A 21,527-nucleotide genomic window follows, 5' to 3' on the forward strand; every position below is an offset into this window, starting at 1 on the left:
AAAGTCGTTATGAATTGACTTGTTTATTAGGAAAACAAGTCAATAAACATAATACAAAACAAAGGACAAGAGGGGAAAAAGAAACACACAGTGGCGTTCAACCAATTTAATTAATTCATCAAGCTGCAATAAAAGAAATACATTAGTATCAATTTGGAATCATAAATAAATAAACTTAGTAATCTTTAAAGCCCATATTATTACTACCGGCTCTTCTTCTATAATAAAGAGCCGGTAGTTTAAAATTCTCCCAACATATTGGGCAGATATTGGAGCCGCCTCTTCTTGTCCAAACAGGACTCCTATGGGGCGGCTCCTTAAATGGCTTGGTAATCTTCTTGTTAGGAAAGATTTTATTGCTGCTAAAATGAGTAAAATAAAAAATTATTGTACACCTCTGAAGTTGTTGTTTATTGTGTAGTGACATAGTTACCTTCCATTTCTGAAACAAAAAAAAAATGTGTTAAGAGAAGTAGTATAAATATATACAAAGTCCCAACGTGTTTTATCATCATTCAACAAATTGTAACGAGTGGTTTTGAATACTTCAATTTACAGTAAGTGCAATTAGTTTATACATATATATTATGTATTAGTATATTTATTAATATATAATCATTTTTACTTTATCTAGTATGTTATTTTTTTTTGTTGTTTCGTATTTGTAATATATGTAAGTGTCGTTATCAATTTTGACATTTTCAAAATTCCTTTTCAATAATGTTTCGCATTTGTATTTACTGAAAAATTTATATCAGTGTTGTTTGATTTTTTACTTTATGTTACATCTCTGATTCTTTAAGATTTCCAACGTTACATAAATTTTTATTTTCTATTGTTTTGTGTCATTTTTGAAATCTGTTTTATTACAGATATAAGTCTTTAGTATAATTCTTACACACACACACACACGCAGTGATCAACCCTGCCCCTAGGAACATGTGTATACCAATGTAAGAATGGGATCCACATGTCCGAAGATCAAACCGGTCACACCTCGCTAGTCGAAGTGGTACCTATCTGACCCCCAGGCTTTTCCACCACCCCTCCTCATCGTGTGACTTACGTGAGGAGGCTTATGATCTGAAATTTACTTAAGATGCCCTGGGTAATAGGACATCCTCGGTTTTTAGTGAATGTGGTTATGCCACCTAACTGTAGGGGTAGCCACATCTAGGCTTTTCTCCCTATTTACTTTACTGACTCAATTGATTTTACTCTAGCTTTACGTCGGGACTTGAGTCCCTAAAAAAAGAAAAAGGAGCGTGTGTTCCGACCATAGAGCCATCAGCCTGAGCTGATGACTCTATGTCCGGAAAAGAGTGTGTGCTCGGTCACTCAGCCGCCGATTTGGCAAAATAAATTTTGTTCTCCTCGCCGGCTGAGCACCCGAGAGGGGTCCGGCCACCAAGCCCATGCATGCCGCACATGACCTCAGTGCTCGGATTTCGCGAGTAGATCTTTCATTTCGATCTGCCTTAAGGGCCTAGTCCGCGGAGCGGTATATAGAAGGCCTGGCGGGCCCCTTCTATATTTGCTATATAAGGTAAATTTACGTTAAACGGTTTAATGAAAAGTATGAATGTATCAATATGAATTTACGTTATTTAATCAGAAAACACTTTTTTTTTTTGTTTTTTTTTTGTTTTTTTTTTTGTTTTTTTTTTTTTTGTGGACTTCCTTGTGGCGTCGGGACTATAAAATGCCTGGGCAACAATTCTTTCCTTTTTTCCTTAATCCTATTTGTGTGCGTGTATTGGGGTGTGCATTCCCAAGTGTATAATGCTCTCACACACCCCGGTGTATATTGGACTTATAATTACCTAAAAACCTAAAAAAGAAAAGCGTACCCTCTCGCCAGAGTTTTTTCTTTGGTGTGTTTTCTGATTGACTGCATTTCTTTGTTCGTTCTTCTTGCAACCATCTCATTCTTTATTTATTCGTTCGGGTTCTCCCTATATCGAGCTATCTGTTGTTTTGGTCTTCTGTGTACCGTCCTTGTGTTTTCATTGTAGTTAGTCAGCTCTCTTAACATTCTGCTGGGGTGGTTTCTTAGTCCGTTAAAAATTTCATATGCTCTCTCGTCTAGCGTGCGTAGGATTCTTGTTTGTCCTGAGTCTCTATATACATATCTCAAGGGTACGTACCTTGGTATCTTAAGGGCATCTCTGACTATTTGATTTTGAGTAGTCTGTATCTTTTTCCTGTTTGTTTTACAGGTGTGTCCCCACGCAGCGGATGCATATGTTAGGACTGGCAGGATAATACTATTCGCAACCCTGATTTTGGTTTTAAATCGTAGTTTACTTTTCCTTCCAATAAGTGTTGAGAGCTGACTTTTCAACGCTTTGGCTTTGCGTATTTGCTGATTGATATGCTCAGTGAACGTTAGCTTCTTATCTAGATGTACCCCTAGGTATTTAGCCTGGTTGGTCCAGTCTACTGGGGTGTTTTCGATTGTAATTTCGCGATTTGGTACACTTCTTCTGTGACTAAACATTACAGCCTGTGTTTTATCTGGATTTAGGGCTATTTTCCATTTTATGCACCATCTTTTGAATCTGTTTAGTGCTCTTTGCAGATGATTAGCTGCATGATCCGGGTTTCTCCAGCTAACAGCTATTGCTGTGTCGTCAGCGTAAAGACTCAATAGAGAGCCTGGCTCTTTTGGCGTGTCGGCCGTATAGATGGTGTACAGGTACGGCGACAGCACCGCTCTCTGAGGCACACCCGCCTCCAGGGTCCCGACTTCGGATAGGGTTGCCCCTATTCGAACTCTGAACCTTCTGTTGGCAAGATATGACGCAAGGAGGCATGTCATCGCCTCACTGTAACCAAATTCATTCATTTTATAGATGAGTCCATGGTGCCAGACTCTGTCGAAGGCTTTGCTGACGTCCAGAAAAGCTGTAGCTGTGTACATTTTTTCATTAAATCCTTTGGTGATGAATTCTGTAAGTCGTAGTACCTGTAATTCACAGGAGTGTTCGCTTCTGAACCCGAATTGAGCCTCTGGTATGGTTCCTAGCATTTGTGATTCTTCATTGAGTCTTTTTAGTATAACTCTTTCCGCTATCTTGCTTATAGATGATAATAAGCTGATAGGTCTGTAATTTTGCGGAAATGTGCCGTTTTTACCAGGTTTTGCAATCATTATTACGTGTGCCTCTTTCCACCTATCTGGGAAATATCGTAGTTTTAGCATGTTGTTTATTATGTTAGTGATATAAACAATAGCTTTTGTTGGTAGATTTTTCAGCGCCCTATTTGTGATGTTGTCGGGTCCTGGGGCTTTTTTGGCATTTGTCATTTTTATAAATTCCTTTATTTCTTCGGGAGATGTATGTGTAATACCTATTCTGCCCTTTTTCCTTCTAAGTCTTCTCGCTGTTCTTTCTACCTCTTCTTCAAAGTCTATGTCATCGTCGGGGTCTTCGTTGTTTCTACACGCCCTTTCTATTTCGTCCTTCATGACTTCGGCTTTGTCGATTTCCGTATGGACAATCCCGTTTACTCCATGTAGGGGAGGTATGGGTAGAATAATTCTTATACAAGTAGTGCAAACATTTTAGATCTTTTTCTACAATTCTTTTATTAATAATATTAATACTATTTAGTGTTAGTTAAATTGTAGTCTAGTAAATTATTTTTAATTATAGAATATGGATCTTTTAGCAATCAATGCCAGCTGCTCAGTAAGCAGAAAAGCAACTATTAGACTACAAGATCTTCCACAAGGAGAAACGTTTAAAATCGTAAATTGCAAAATAGTGCAAACTCGATTTGGTCAAACGGTGTTGATAGAACTCCAAGAAAACGTAATATTTCTCCCGAAATATACAACAGAACACATACAACCTCATTTATTAGAATTAAGTAGCGGTAACTACGGAATTTCCTTTAAGGGACTGAAACCGGCAACTTCTACCAACTTTAAACCCTCACCTAATTTTGAATTTAAAAAATTGTAAGGTAAGCAAATTTTATTTTTTTTTGTTGTTTTTTCTATAATCATTATAATAATTATTGCTAATATGTCGATGGAACAAATCGCTAGAACAAGTGATAACATGTTAAAAAGTGTAGATGAGGCTTTTAAAATTTTAAAAGATACGTGGCATAACGGAAAGGCTGAAAAATGGATTAAAATTATAACAAACAATATAACAGTTTGTAACAAACTCATTAAAAAATTAGTTATATCTGTCAGTATACGAAAAAAAGTATTAAACAATATTGCACAAATGAAGAGAATACGAACTATATTAAAAACAATGTTACAAAGCAAAAATAAAGAAAATGATACTAAATCGACTTTAGGAGTAAAGTGGGAAAATTTAGCATCAATTTTTCAAGGTCGCATACATACAGGAATAATTATTAATTTAATTCATAAAGATGTAAAAAAATTCTTCGAAGATGCTTTTCTTATTTTTAAGCAAAAAATGATACAATTTGTAATAAATTTAAATTCTACTAAAGTCAACTCAACATTTTGTGCCGAATTTATTTTAAAAAAACAGGACGAAGAAGTGACATCACTTAAATATTTTCATACAAGCACTGAAGTAATCGATAGGAGTACTGACTTGAAGGATTGGTTTACCAATTATATTGAGGAACCTCTTTTAAACAAACTAGAAAATTTTCAAGAAAAAGATAGTGGTTACAGTCTTAGTAATATAATATCTCTTGAAATTAATGTAAACAAATATGAAATAGGTAAAGGACCGTCTTCGTTTATTCCTCTTCCTACAGAAATTTTAAATAGAAAAGCCTGTATTAATGTAAAAAACAACGATAATGCCTGTTTTTATTGGAGCATCGTAAGTGCATTATATCAACCAGTGAATAACTTTAACTTAAATCGTACCTCCTCTTATCCATTTTATACTACAGTGTTAAATACGAATTCTTTGGAGTTGCCTATGCCTATATGGCAAATATCAAAATTTGAAAAAATGAATGATATTTCGGTAAACGTATTTGGATTGGAAATGAATAGAAACGGATCTTTTGTAACTGTAGTTCTAAGAGTAACACAAAACAAGAAACCTAGACATGTTAATCTTCTGTTACTTCAAGACATTTACCTTCCAAAAGATGAAAATATAACTTCAACTGACGGTAGTGAAGAAGAAGAAGAAGAAGAAGATAATGATAATGTTGATAAAGAAGATGACAATAACGAAAAATACAAGATTAACTACCATTATTGTTGGATTAAAAATTTATCACGTTTAGTTAATAAAGAAATATCAAAGAAAAAGGTGAAAAAATATATATGTGACAGATGTTTAAATTATTTTTATTCTCAAGAAAAGTTAAATGAACATGTAACAATGTGTGAAAAAAGCAATGATTGTAGAGTCATGTTTAGTAAAAACAAAATTATAAAGTTTAAAAATTTTGTTAACAAAGAAATAGTTCCGTTTATCTTATATGCAGATTTTGAATCAATATTAAAACCTCTAAGAGAATTAGAAACGTTAGAAAATAGACAACGTTACCAACAACATGTACCATTTTCTGCAGGTTACTATTTGAAATGTTTCCATGATAATTCTTTTACATATTACAATTCTTTTCGTGGACTTGACTGTATGACTTGGTTTGCTAATGAGCTAGATAAAATTGCAACGGTTATTTCATCCAAGCTAAAATTTGTTGAACCATTAAATGTAAAAGTAGATTTGAAAAATGCAACAACAAAAAGTTGTCATATTTGTGAAACAGATTTTTCTTCAACGGATATAATTGTTAGAGATCATTCACATCTTACAGGTGATTTTAGAGGTTATGCTTACCAAAACTGTAACCTTAATTACAAAAACTCGTTTGTAATCCCAATTTTAATTCATAATTTAATGGGATACGACTCGCACCTATTAATTAGAGATTTAGCAAAATTATATCCTATAAAAGTGATTCCGTTAAACAAAGAAAAATATATTAGTTTTACCGTTTTCCATCAGAAAACCAAGATAAAATTTCGATTCTTAGATTCCTTTCGATTTATGGGATTTTCCTTAGAGAAAATGGTATCATTTTTAAATAAAGAACAACTGGAAAATTTAAAAGCGGAATTTAAGAACGTTTCTTCAGATAACTTTGAATTGTTAACACGAAAAGGAATTTTTTGTTACGATTATATAGACAATATAGAACGACTTAATGAAACCCAGTTACCTAGCAAATTACATTTTTATAACAAATTAAATGATGAGGAAATTAGCGAGGAAGATTATGCTCACGCTCAAAAAGTTTGGAAAAATTTTAATATAACGGACTTGGGATCTTATAGTGATCTCTATTTAAAAACTGATATAATACTATTGGCAGATTGTTTTGAAAATTTTCGAAAAATGTGTAATCGAACGTATAATTTAGATCCTGCACATTATTTTACACTACCTGGTTACACTTGGGATTGTATGTTAAAATATACAAAATGTCAATTGGAAACTCTACAAGATGTAGATATGTTGTTGTTTTTTGAAAGCTCTATTCGTGGAGGAGTTAGTCAATGTAGTAATAGGTTTTCTGAAGCTAACAATAAATATATGAATGAATATGATCCTTCTCAAGAATCAAAATATATATTATATTTTGATGTAAACAACTTATACGGTTGGGCACAAAGTCAGTATTTACCTTACGGAAATTTTCATTGGATTGAAGAACCTGAAAAACTTGACGTAACATCTGTACCAAGTGATTCTTCAACTGGATATATACTAGAAGTTGATTTAAGCTATCCCGTTAAACTACACGATTTGCATAAAGATTTACCATTTTGCCCTGAAAAATTAGCACCACAAAATACTAAATTAAAAAAATTGTTGACGACGTTACACAATAAAGAAAAATATATAATTCACTATGAAAACTTAAAGCAGGCTTTAAAACATGGTCTAGTGCTTACAAAAATACATAGAGTTTTATCATTTAGCCAATCAAATTGGCTGGCACCCTACATACAGCTAAACGCTAATCTTCGAGCTGAAGCAAAAAACGACTTTGAATGTGAAAATTTTAAACTAATGGTCAATGCTAATTACGGAAAAACGATAGAGGGAGTACGAGGAAGAAGGGACCTGCGTTTGGTCCGAAAGTATGAAGGAAGGCATGGAGCGAAGAATTTAATTGCTAGTCCATTATTTCATAGTAGAGTTTTATTTGATGATAATTTAATGGCAATTGAACTAAGAAAATCTAGTATTGTTTTTGACAAACCAATCTATATAGGAATGGCAATTTTGGAATTATCTAAAACATGTCTTTATGATTTTCATTATGATTTTATGTTAAAACAAAATTCAATTCAACAATGCAAATTGTTATATACTGATACTGACAGTTTATTATATGAAATAACTTGCTACGATGCTTATGAACAAATTATTAAAGCTAATCTTTCAAAATTTGACACAAGCGGTTACAAACCAGATAATGTTTATAATATCCCCCTAGTTAATAAAAAAATTCTTGGATTAATGAAAGATGAAACATTAGGAAAAATAGTTTCAGCTTTTGTGGGATTGCGATCAAAACAATATACATACAAGTTATTTAAAGAAATTCCTAATGAAAATAGCAAAGAAATTTCATTTAAAAAAGCAAAAGGTATTAAAAAAAACGTTGTAGCCAAAAAAATAACATTTGAAGACTATTTGTATTGCTTAGAAAATAGTGTAAGCAAGTGCGCAACACATCGTTATATTCGATCTATACTTCACACTGTTTTTAGTATTGAAGAAAAAAAAGTTGCATTGAATCCTTTTGATAATAAAAGATACTTGCTTGAAAATTCTTTTGACACTCTTCCCTGGGGTCACTATAGTATAATGCAGTAACAATTTTCTTTCAGATAATGATGATGATGAGTTTACAAAAACAATGTGTTAGAACAATATGCAAAAATATCAACAGCCTTTGCGATTTTATGTACACGTCCGGTCTACCTCAGGTATTAAATAAAAAAATTTGTAAAAAATATCCATCATATAAATTTCAAAAATTACTTGATGAGGATGCCTTACCCGAAGTAAATATGTATATGAAAGAATTTGAAAGTTATCAATGTAAGACTTGTTTATGTTATATTATAAAATTTGAATATGTATATATTAAAAAATACAATTTAAATTTATGTCAAGAATGCGCGAGAGACTTTGAAAGAAATTTAAGATTTTCAGATATTATATGTGAATACAAGTTTGTTAAGTGGGATGACCTATACAGCGAGTCTTCCTTAAAAAATCTTTTTTTCTACTCAACTTATTTTTGTCAAAATGATTTTCATGATGTTTTATTTTTTCCTACTACACTCATTTATTGCAATTGTACATTATGATTTATATTTAGAAAATCTTTCGAACGTAAAACAACAACAACAAAAAAATTACCATGCTTGTCCTTTTTACATTAATATTGTTACTAACCGTTTATACAGAATAAAAGAAAACTTTGATTAAATATGATTACTAACCATTTCACTAGAATTAAAAACTTATTAAACAATATTCTTTTGAATTATTATGTAAATCAAAAAGAATGTATTAAGTAGATAAATGTAACAAGTAGTTTTATTGGTTTTAAAAAATTAAAATCAAAAAAGGTATTTGTGATCCATATTTGTAAACAATAATAAAGTATTATAACGATTTATTGTTTTTTTTTAAGTTATTCAATACTCAATATTTCCCCTTCTCTCTCACTTTACCAAATAAAAGGACAGGAAAGCAAATATTGCATTAGTTTATCGCTGAATTAGAAGTAGAAACGTAAACAATAGCATATCAAAATGTGTAACTCCAGATTTCCAAATACCGATATATTTATTGGAGAACGACGCTTTTATCTAAACCCGACTAAATCAAAGTATGTCGCAGTGTGCTTATCCCACCAGTTGAATTTTGCTCCATGTATCATGATATCTGGAATAAAGGGTCACAGTAATACTGTGGTGTTAACTGAAGAAACCTGGAATCACTTGCTATCTTACAAGTCAACCATTGATGACTTTTTATCGTCCATTTACATCCCAGATTCTATCGATGCTGGTCCATTTTTTTTGGAATTTCAACAGTTGCGATATGCTTCAGCAGTGAAAATTACAACTGGTCAGTCCCAAGTACTCCTTGGAGCCAATTCCGTTTCCACACTTTGGAGAATTCTACCACTAATTAATCATTTGTTAGAAACAACAAAAAGGCAAGAATTAGCTAATAATATAAAACTGGTACAAATGGGAGCAGTTTCGGCCAGTGATCCTATTCAAGAATCATTAGAAATTATAAAATCTATTAAATACGTAAATCCTTTATTGTATAGTTGGCTGATGGAACTCATTTACATTCATCCAGAACTTGTTCAGGAACCAGGATTGCAGTTATGACGACATAAAAAATTTGTAAGAATCAATGAAGAAGCAAACGTAGTTTATAACATGTTTACGTGGCAATTTGCATATAAATCAGCGCGTAAACCTTATTGGGAAATTTTAGCTGTAGACAGAAATCGATTCAAAAAACGAATTGAAGATGTAGAAAAAATTCTTAATCCCATATTATTATTACGTAAACATGTACAATAGTAAAACTGTTTTATTTATATAAAGTTTTATTAAAATAAAAAATTATTTGTAAATTTGAAGTTTTATTTAAAAAAAAAAAAGAAAAATTACATTTCATTAGGTATTATATTATTATGTTCTTTTTATCGATCCAGGAATTGTTTGAGTTGGACATTCCTAACCATTTTACAAAGACTTTTGAACCTTTACGACGTAAAATACGTTCAATTAAGTAGACATCAGGATGTCTGGTTTTCTGAAGCTCTTCGGTATAGAAACTTCCATTAATTTCTTCGCCAGCAGCATCTTTGAGTAAATAAGTGGTAGGATTCGTATGTTGAACGTCTCGAATAGTAAATATTTCGTTTGTCCACAAGGGCTGGTATCCTTTGGCAAATGCGTGGCGGTATCTACTTATTCGAACAAAGTCACCCTTACGAAATTTTGGCTTTCGGGGATCAACAGTCTTCATGTGATTATAAGCAGTAATATATTTTGCATTTTTTTCGGTTACTTGATTGGGTATTGCACCTGTGGTAGAATGGCGAGTAGAATTGTATTTTTTAACCAGTTGGGGAAGTACGTCTATCCACTTGTACGATCCTTGTAGACTAAATTGTTTCCATAACATCGATTTAAGCGTCCTAATAGCACGTTCTGCAATACTTGCTTTTAAATTTGAAAAAGAGCTGTAATGATTGATATGATAGTGTTCAGTTAACCGTTTAAAATGTAAATTGTAAAATTCCGTTCCATTGTCAGTTTGTAAATTTTTTGGAATTGTGTCCAATTGTTGCAAAATTTTCTTCATGCCGCTACTGATTTCTAAACCTGTTTTCTTTTTAATCGGTATCGCCCACATGTACTTGCTAAAAGCATTAACAACAACTAGAATATAGTTGTATCCTTTATTGATTTTAGCATAGGAAGTCATAATCGCCAAATCAGCCTGTAAAAGATCATGGAGACCTTTAACAATAACCCGTCGTCGCTTATAATTTATCCTAGCAGGCTTATGCAATTCGGCAACTATTTCAGCTTTAGACATTTTTTATTAGTGGACACTGTAACAACAGTTCAATGCAAATGGTGGATGGATTGCTTATCTTGAACGCTAATATATCCCCTTTTTCAATTGACATTCCAGTCAACTGACTAAATTTATAAGCTTTATTATTTAGCAATACATCTCCGTCAGCTGAATAAATAGTAAGACTTTCAATTTTGCCATTTAAAGGAAATGTAAAAGATGAAAGTCCGTTATCTAGTATATAATGCTCCTTATTCAAACTTGGTTTCTTTTCTCCTCTTATACGAATCAAATGTTTAACGTGATAATCAAAAGTCTCGCAAATATAAAATGCTGAATTAAAGCGAGGAGTATCTGATGAAGATACAATATCATTTTCAGAAAAAGTGCAATTGCTTGAATTAAGGTAGTGTTGATTAAACTTGTTGAGCGGCATAATAAAACTGTAAATCAAACAATTAGTTTGAGATATTTATACGCTTATTCAATTTTCTGTAATGGACAAAGAAGTACAAGTTCCAAAAATATTTTATCTGAGTGAAAGCCAGAATTGGGTGGCAAAAATTGATTAGGAAGCAAAAATTGGAGACTATCGCCTTCATTTACATCATACTTTTTGCGTATATCAAGTTCTTGAACTATATTTTTATTTTTATTTTTATAAATAAGTTTGTACGATTCTGGAAACAAGCTAATATTTGTGATAGTGCCACTTACCCTAAACGTGTAAGTAATAGTGTTATTATCTAACACAAAATGAGCTTTATCAACAAGGGAATTTTTAATACCTCGAATGGTAATGATACAGGTACTATAAAAATCACTTGGTGTGCAAATGTAAAAAAGAGAAGAAGAAGAAACAGACGGAGAAGCCGAAACAGTTTCGTTGTCAGAAGTACAACTTGTAGACGTAAGGTAATGTTGGTTGAACTTGTTAAGAGGCATTGTGTTAATAAAAAATATTGATCGAAAACCGCATATTTATGTAATAATTCCACCTTCACGTAGTTCTTCTAGAATAGAAACCATCTCGTTATTATGACCAGTATTTCCGGCATTTTGAGAAGCTATTAGTAATCTTAACCTATCAACAAGTTCATTATAATCATCAAAATATTTATAGTCAATGGGATTTGTATCATAAGACATTAGTGTCATTTTTCCTCCTTTTTTGGTCGCCATTTTTCGAGTAAGTACACCAGTTATAAGGGAAGATGGAATGGAACCAGATCTAGGACGTGTATAAACATGTAATTGTGGTTTAACGATAAAAAGCCATTTGTCTTTTATATCACTGGAAAATTTGCGAACTGGTAGGTCCTCCTTATTTTCTCTTCTATATGCATTGGTTCGCTTTATAATATCTATATAATTAGTAAGATCTTGTTTTGTATACGAAACGGGATTCTTCAAAAATAGCAACTCATAAAGTCCGACAGTACCTCGATAATTAACTTTTTTTATCTTTAAATTAGCTCCATGAAACTCAACGTCTGAATCTCCAATATAAAATTTATCCTCAATAGGATTATGAAAAATTCCTAATATATGATCGTACTTGTTGGAAGTATCCCGCACAAGTCCCTCGATAAACTCTCGAGGAAGTGGAGATGTAAATTGTTCGAAATATTCACGAAGAACATTTGGGTTGTTGATTGTTTGATAAAATTGAGATAGAGTATCGTCTATAAATTGATCCTCTCGAGTTCTATCTGGTAACTCTCCACTTTCATTTCTTGTTTCGTATGTTGTTTCGTTTCCGATAAACTGAGTGGGTTCTAGTTGAGTGCTATTATATTCTGGAGGTGATACAAATGACAATTGTCCGAAAGTCGAAGAACTTTTTTTAATAGGACTTATTTTATCAGATAAGTTAAGATATTGTTTTTTAGATATATCTTCTGGTTTAATAAATGGATTTTTTATTGATTTGTCGCCCAATGCTGTTACTAATTCCTGGATAGGTTTAGTAAGGGGTGCGTAGGATTTTTCCAATTCCACTTGCGATTTGTCGTCACCACTTTTTAAAAGTCTAAATTTACGCTTAATGGCTCGACGTGATTTTACGAGTTGTTTTCCCAGTTGATCGTTCATGATGTAATAAACTTTAAAATACTGTTAGGTCTTTATATAGCAATCAAACCCTTTTCTATATCTACCGCAAGAAACATCACAATCTTTATCGATTACAAGAAATCCAAATTTTTTATCCCAACATGAAGATGTCATATCTTTAAACTGTTGCCAAGTCATATGGATATTGGCGTGTTCTAAATATATGTGTTTTAAATTGGTAGTATCTTGTGGAAAAATTATTAAAAGATTGGCGTTATCGCGAATTAGCTGTTTTGGAATTACCGAGTATGTCTGACAAAGATAAAAACAATCTGTATGTTTATGCCGACCAAAACTAAAATAACTACGTATAATGTTTTGATCACAAGAAGCGACGTCGTCAAATATAATAACTGAGTTGTTTTTAATATTTTCCGGATGTGGTATATCTTCAGCGTTGCTGTACTCTTGATATCCAATTTCTAGCAATGGTTCAAGTACTGATCGTAAATACTGATATTTTGCTTGTTGTAATGATTTGGAATACAGGTAGACATTTTCAAATTTTAATCCGTTAGGATGCTCCAGTAATGCTAATAGCACGTTAGTTTTTCCCGACCCACTCGGACCTACAATAAGTGCTCTTTTCGAATCTCCTCCAAAGATGGGACCATGTTTTCCTACAGTAGGTATAGTTCCTAAATCATAGTTAGGTACGGGCAGGGATACTTTTTGTCGTTCGATCTTCATGACTTACAATGAAGGTATAAAAGGTGTGCGAGTATATATAAAGAATCACATACTCATGAAAACTGTCAGAGCTTCACGAAAACGCACAGGAAAAGGTCTGATAAATAGCTTGATTAACAAGCTACCTTTTGAACTTCATATTCCAGGCGGCTATTCTTATTGCGGACGTGAGTATTACTTTTTATCTATTTAGATTAAAACGATTTCTAACTTTGTTGTTATTTTAGCTGGAACCAAATTAAAAGAACGACTCGCACGAAGAGATCCTGGGATTAATCCTTTGGACGAAGCGTGAAAGGAACACGATATAGCCTACTCCTTAAACAAAGACATTGGTGATCGTCACAGAGCTGATCAAATTTTGGAACATAAAGCGTGGGAAAGGGTAAAGTCCAGGGACGCTAAGTTAGGGGAAAAGGTCGCTGCTTATTTCGTAACTAACGTAATGAAAGGCAAACGCAAACTTGGAATGGGTCTCAAAAAAAGACCTAAAAAACGAGTTATTCGTGCACCAAAAAAAGGTGGATTTCTTCCACTACTCTTACCAATATTGGGAGCACTCGCTGGTTTGGGTGGGGGAGTTGCGGGCATCGTAAAAAATGCAAATGATATCAAGGCAAGCCGTGAACAACTTGAAGAACAACGTAGGCACAATATGGCAATGGAACAAAATCAAAAGACAGGCTCCGGGTATTACTTAAAGCCATATAAGGGCTACGGAATGAAGAAAGTAGTAACAAAGAAACGATCAAAGGGAGGTAAGGGTTTTTACCTAAAACCTTTTTTAAAAAACTCCCGGTAAGGTTACCTGACAAAATTATGACCAATGTTGATCTTCTCAAATATGTAAAAAAGCTTGAAATTCCTAATTTTTGTGGAATATATATGCGTGATTCATTGCCGAAAAAAATAAATGAATATGAATCAGCTATTATTAACCTTGACAAACAATCTGGAAAAGGTACACATTGGACCGCTTATACGAAAAATAAAGATTTAATTACGTACTTTGACAGCTATGGTAACTTAGCTCCTCCTATAGAGCTTGTTAAATATTTTCAAAGTAATGGTAGGGTAAACATCAAATATAATTATGAATCAGTACAACCCTTTAACTCTTACCACTGCGGACAGTATTGTCTGAAATTCTTATATAATCAGTACTATTAAAAAGTTTCATTTTATCATCAACCTTTATTGTGAAATGTCGTGTACATTTACGTTAAGCGGTGCATCTTCAATTTTAAGTGCACAATTTAATCCACCCATATATTTAGAGGAAAATTCGGAATATGAAATAGGATTATCAAATTTTGAAACATTTAATACTATCCCTAATGTAGACAAAACTAATAACATGCTCGTTTGAGGTGCCGAGAATAAATTTAAATATAAAATTCCCACAGGAGCTTACGAAATGAACGACCTTATAAAAATAATTAAAAATAAGTTTATTGAAGGTAATGAAACAATAATTCATATTACTGGAGATCCCATAACTTCACTAATTTCCTTGAAAAGTAACGATTGGATTGATTTTAGTGTAGATAATTCAATAGGATCTTTACTGGGATTTCCAAAAATAAAACTTGAACCTAACAAAGAACATACATCTTCAGTTCCAGTTAATATCTTGAAAGTAAACACAATTCTCTTGGATTGCAATATAGCCACTGGTTCCTTTTTAAATTCCGATCCTGTTCATATTATTCACGAGTTCTTTCCGACCGTTCCGAGTGGCTATAAAATAGTTGAACAACCTGTTACTATATTGTATTTTCCCGTTAGTGTTAAAACTATTAACAACATAACTGTCCGAGTTTTGGATCAAACAGGTGAATTGATCAATTTTCGAGGTGAAACAATTACCGTACGTCTACATTTGCGAAAAATTCAATAGCAAATATGGTATTGCATTTTTACAAAACTGCTGCTTTTCCGAAACATTTACAAAACTATAAAAGACGACAACGCAACAAAAAACATTACAGTTCTTCGACAGCGCGGCCCAAACTGCTAACCGTACGCAATCGTAACTTTTTGAAAGCGCTTGGTTTTCACGTTCTTATTTAATAATGGATTTATTAAGTGTTACCGATGAGCCCTTTAGTGATACATCAATCGAAAACTGCCAATTTCATAGTTATCAACCGTACAATTCTGCATCTCCTAACTACAATGATGAGGTCCGAATAATAATAACAGATTTTGACGCCCTTACTGCGCCCAGTAATAGCTATATTTACATTGAAGGTCAATTACTGACCGACAAAAATCAAGTCCCAACAAAATTCAAATTTATTAATAACGCTATTGCCTACTTGTTTCGAGAAATCCGATATGAATTAAACGAAGTAAATGTAGATTCCGTACGAAATTTGGGCTTAGTTTCTACTATTAAAAATTATTTGTCATTAAACGATAATACATCTAAGCTTTTAATTAACGCAGGGTGGTGTCCAAATGAAAAAGACCGTATTCTAACTGATGACAAAGGAAATTTTAATTTATTTATTCCACTCAGACTTTGGTTGGGAATATTTGAAGATTTTACAAAAATTATTATGGGAATGAGACAAGAATTGGTACTGATTCGAGATAAAGATGACATAGACGCAGTATTATCAACAGATGAGACAGAACATCCAAAGATAAAGCTGTTAAAGCTATCATGGCATGTTCCTCACGTTACTCCTTCGATTTCTCAACAGATTATATTAAATAAAATCCTCAATAGTAATAATGAGCTACCCATTAAATTTAGAAGCTGGGAGCTAATCGAATACCCTGCTTTACCAAATTCCACGAGACATACGTGGCCTGTCAAAACATCTACTAAATTAGAAAGCCCGAGGCATGTTATTATTGCATTACAAGACGGAAGAAAAGGAAATTTGTTAAAGGACCTGAGTCAATTTGATCATTGTAACCTGAGAAATATTCGTGTTTTTCTAAATTCTAACAGATATCCGTACAATGATCTGGAGCTAGATTTTGACAGTAACCGCTTTGCTACTTTATATGAAATGTTTGCAAATTTTCAAGAATCTTATTATCATCTAACAAGTAATCAACCATTATTAACTCCACAAGAATTTAAGGAAAAAGCACCCATAGTACATATCGATTGCTCTCGTCAGCCTGAAGTTCTTCAAAGTGGATCTGTTACTCTGAGAATTGAATTTGAAACTACTAAGCCAATAGGTACTAATATCTCAGCGTACTGTCTCATTTTACATGAGAAAGAATTTTATTACAACCCGCTAACAAAGATTGTAAGACAAGTATAATCATTTTTCTCAATTATCGAAAGTCACTAACAGACTTTTAGAGACAAGTATAAACTTTTTTTTTTATTTTTCGAAAGTCACTAACAGACATACAGACTTTACAAACAAACATACATACATTTTTCCTTTTTCTTTTCTGATTGAAATTTTTTTAATGAATTCATACACAAATAATAATAAGTTATTCCCAAATTTACGACATCGTCTCTGTTATTTTAATTTTGTTAAATTAGTCTCTTTTAAAGAACGATTGCGTAAGCAGCATCTCCAAAAATTGAAAATTCTTAAACAAGACCTACAAATATATCTCAATTACAAAACAACTATACGTCAGTTACGACAACTTCAAATATGCGAGTAGTCGTTGACGTTCAGGGCTTTACAATAGGTAAGAAAAAGTTTTTTCCTAAGGAATTGGCCATATACGATGGAAAACAAGCAGCCCATTATATTTTTCGACCTCCTTTTGCAAAAAAACTATTAGACTTGGAGGATTTCCGAAAAGCCAATTGGTTATCGAGCAACTACCATTTTTTACAATGGGAAAACGGTTTCACACCAATGTTTCAGTTTTCCAATATTTTACATTTTCACACAAAAAACGCTTCAGTCGTAATGGTTAAAGGAAAAGAAAAAGCTGAATACATTAGGACCTACTTGAAAGATAAAGTATATGAATTGGAAGAAACTCCTAGTCTCCAAATGTCTTTGCCGAAATGTATGGGGCATACCAACAATTTATGTATGTGTGCTTTAACTAATGTATATTATTTGTTCGATACGTTTGTTATGCAATAAATTGTTGAAAAAAAAAATAACATGTTTTATTTATTTCCCCACCCTTTCTGTATCATATAAAGGCAAATATTTTTTATAAATTTTATTAGTATTCACGATGTGTGATAAAGAAAGAGGTTACGATATAGCTGGCTTTTATCACAATGATTTTAACACAACTAGTTTAACTAATTTCTATTATAGATTATCGACGTTTAAAAACTGGAAAGGACTGATATCGGCCATTGAGTTGGCTGCATATGGCTTTTATTTTTTACAACTACAAGATATTGTAAAATGTTTTCATTGTAATGTAGAAATTTATAGATGGATGACAAATGATGACATTTATAAGGAACATATAAAATTCAGTCCTAATTGTACGTTTGCATCGAATATACACAATCTTTTCCATAAAAACAACAGAACGGAAACTAGTGACAACAAAATAAATAAAAAAAAACGTGGTGAAAAAAACAATAAAAATAACAAAACGGAAACTAGTGACAGCAAAACAATCGAGAAACGTGAAAAAAATAAAATGGACTATAAGTGCATTTTTCTAAATGTATTAATCATTTTGATCCATTCAAGCATAATTTTTACACTCAACTCTCTATATAAATAGAAGAAAATAGATAATTTTTTTTAGTGATATGGAAAATGTTGGATGTACAATATATACTTTTAACTGCAGTCATAAACAATACGCTATTTCTTTCTCACCCGTTTAATACTCAAGAAGTCTGGATCTGTTTTGACCACGGAAATCATTATGAAACCTGCTCTAACTGGACAAAAATGACTATATACGTTCCAAATATTTCACTAACTCTGAACGCAACAATACCACAAGATAGTATAAACTTTAAACTTAAATTTTTAAAGCAACATGGAAGAATAGTTGAGACTTTGTGGACCAAAATCATAAATTGCGAATCTGGGACAAATCAGCAGTGTACTAGTTTGATCTTGTATTATATCGCAGTTTGCCTAACAATAATGATTGCAGGAATTATATTTAATTTATGGAGGAGAATGCGGGAAAAGTCACAACAATTGGAAATAAAACAAGGTCGATGTGCGAAATAAATTAGAAAAAGTTGAATCCCAAGTAGAGCTGTAGCAGTATTCATTTTGGCAATATTTGTTTATTTATTTTATATAAAATGTATATTTTATTAAAATTAAATAGAACATTATGTTTTTTATTTATTTTCGGACTAAAAATACTATTTTTTCCTTTATTTCTTTGTTTTAGAAATAAGACAGTAATTTGCAACGAAACATGAGAACATAAAACAGTAATAAAATACCTACAAATTTCTAAATGCAAATTTTGTTTATCAGTGTAAATTATAGTAATTACATAATATATAAAAAATGATTTTACTTACCAGATTAGTTGTTCTTTTCTTTTGTGGTTTAAAGACAAAATAAAATGATTTTTTTTTATTTGTGTACCTATTTATATACAGTTAAGGATGTTAATATGAATGTGATTTGCATACGAATGACTTATTTTTCAATATAATTATACAATATAATTAAATATTTAAAAATTTATCGACATAATGTTCTTATAATATTATGCAGATTAAAATGTCATCTTTTTCAACATGTGTTTATGGACTTGTTTCCCCAATAAACAAGTCAATTTATAATGACTTTCTTTGTTAATACTCTTAAAGGTTAATATTCTTAATAATAATTTATTCAAAAATTATTGATCTAATCAAATAATGCAAATATTTATTTTTGCAATATTTAATGAATAATAAATTAATGGACTTGTTTCTCTTCGGTTTCAAGTAAAAATTCTTAATAACATTTTTGTTAAAGCAGGTACGTATTTGGATATTTAGTAAATATTTAATCACAACTAAATTATATTATTGGTTTTGTTTAATACCAGGTAAATTCTTAACAATAATTTATACAAAATTATTGGTCTGGACATTTTAAAGCAAATATGTACTTGTATAGTAAATATTTAATCACAACTAAATATTATTATTAGTAGTATATACAACAGCCTACTTTTCATCAATAAAACAATTCTTTTCGAACCTAAACTGTGTGATTCTAAGAAAACTAGTATACTGATATACATACATACATTTTAAAACAATAAAAAAATAGAATTATATTTCTTTTCTATTTTTTACATACACACACACACACACACACACACACACACATACATACATACACCCAGAACGGTCGGGTATATCATTCGTGATTCAAAACCCACATAATATTCAGAAATTTGGTCCAAACCTACTGCCAACCCCCAGAATAACACCCACAGGACCTTTTAGATACTCCAAGAACTACTAATACTCCCCTATATAACAATCATGATCCACAGTCCCCCCATTAAAGCCAAACATTATGATTTCATAGCCCCCCATCAACTTCCCAACGCTGATCCACAAACCCCCTTCAGACTACACGATCAAGGATTTTTTGCCTGTACCACGCTATTTCGCTGTATTCTTGATTGTTAAACCCCCTCTAGCTATCTACTGCATCGTCCTTCCTTCTGGAACAAATAATTAAATTTAATTGGTCGAGAAATGAAAAAGTTTCATATAAAAGTTAATTTATCTTTAAATATGGGACATTTTCGGATCTCGGGTCAGTCAAGTTAGTCGGGTCAGTAGTGCACAGTTGTGATAGTAGTGTCTAACTCATGGTTTTACCCGTGTAGGGTAGCTCCCTAGAGCACTTTGCTCGAAGGGCTCTGTTTCTTTCTAAGACTCTGAAGCTGAGTTTTTTTCTTCTTAGAAAGAATGTGTTTTATTTCCACCACCTAATAAAACCATAGTGGCATTGTCTCTTCAAGATAATGCCACAATAAGAGCGTACCGGCCAACTACGCAATATTACACCATATTGCGCAATAGTTGGACAAATTAATAAACATGGAAACTTGCACCAAGTTGCAATCAGATTTTCATACGTTTATTAATTACACCGGAGACGACACCGGCATTAATGTATTTTCTTCATTCTGTTTCAGATATCGCTAGCGTTCAGACGTGTTCTCTGGTGAGTTTTAAATCATTCAGACGTGTTCTGGTGAGTGATATATTTTTAATATTTTTGAAAATTTTTTGATTTTTGAATTTCTCATTCAGATTTTTTCTTTTGAAAATTTTAATTCTATAAATATTTTCGAGTTTTAGTTATAAATTCGAAAGATTTTTTAACATTTTTATTTTTTTAATTTAACTTTGTTTTTATTAATTTTAACAATTTTTAAAATGGCAATTATTGCAATGATCAAATTTATAGCATCCATCTTAGGTTTAATTAAAAACAATTATAATGAGGAAAATGTTAGAAAAGGACTGGTAGAGTGTACGAAGGCCGATAGAAAGATACGAAATTCGATGAGATATGCTGAGACGATGGGAGAGAAGCAGCACCTCGAAGCCCAGATGAGGCAGGTAAAGACTTTGAGAAACCAACTAAAAGCCGAACAAAAGAAGGGCGCGGGACTTAACACTCGACCGGAGACTGCGTACAAGAGGGTACAGTGGGATGACTTCTCATCAGCATTCAACTCAAGAATTAGAACTGGAATCATCTCAAACCTTAAACACAAGGACCCGGGTAGTTTCCTTAATGATTGCAAAGCCCTGTTCAAACGTCGGATTCAAAACGCACTTAAGAAAGACGAGGCAGTAAAGGTGAATATGGTATTTGGTGGAGACTTCGAGATAGCCAGCGGAGAGAAAATCCTTAAAGATACGAAATATTTTACCACATCGAACTCACCAATCTATCGTGATGCAAATCTTGATGAATGGTTTGAAACGAAAGTGATGGAACCTATTACTGCAAAACTGGAGGAATTCCAGGAGCGTGATAGTGGCTGGGCACTAAAAGCTGTTGTTAACCTGGGGGTTAATATAAACAAATATACGCCACAGCTCGGATCCTCATTTGTTGAACTTCCTCCTCAGATTAAGAAAAAAGAAGCATGCGTAAATGTAAAGAACGATGACGAGGCATGCTTTGCATAGGCTATCGTATCGGC

The 21,527-nt window shown here is 32.4% G+C and overlaps 1 protein-coding gene across 1 annotated transcript; it reads left to right on the forward strand.

The window, feature by feature from the left end:
• Positions 1–15,487: 15,487 nt before the first annotated feature.
• LOC140452838 (uncharacterized) lies at positions 15,488–16,702 on the forward strand. Its single transcript, XM_072547170.1, has one exon. It carries the CDS (start codon positions 15,488–15,490, stop codon positions 16,700–16,702), a length of 1,215 nt encoding a protein of 404 aa, XP_072403271.1.
• The last annotated feature ends 4,825 nt before the right edge of the window (positions 16,703–21,527 follow it).

The sequence above is a fragment of the Diabrotica undecimpunctata genome, chromosome 11 (assembly GCF_040954645.1).
Source record: "Diabrotica undecimpunctata isolate CICGRU chromosome 11, icDiaUnde3, whole genome shotgun sequence".
NCBI lineage: Eukaryota > Metazoa > Arthropoda > Insecta > Coleoptera > Chrysomelidae > Diabrotica > Diabrotica undecimpunctata.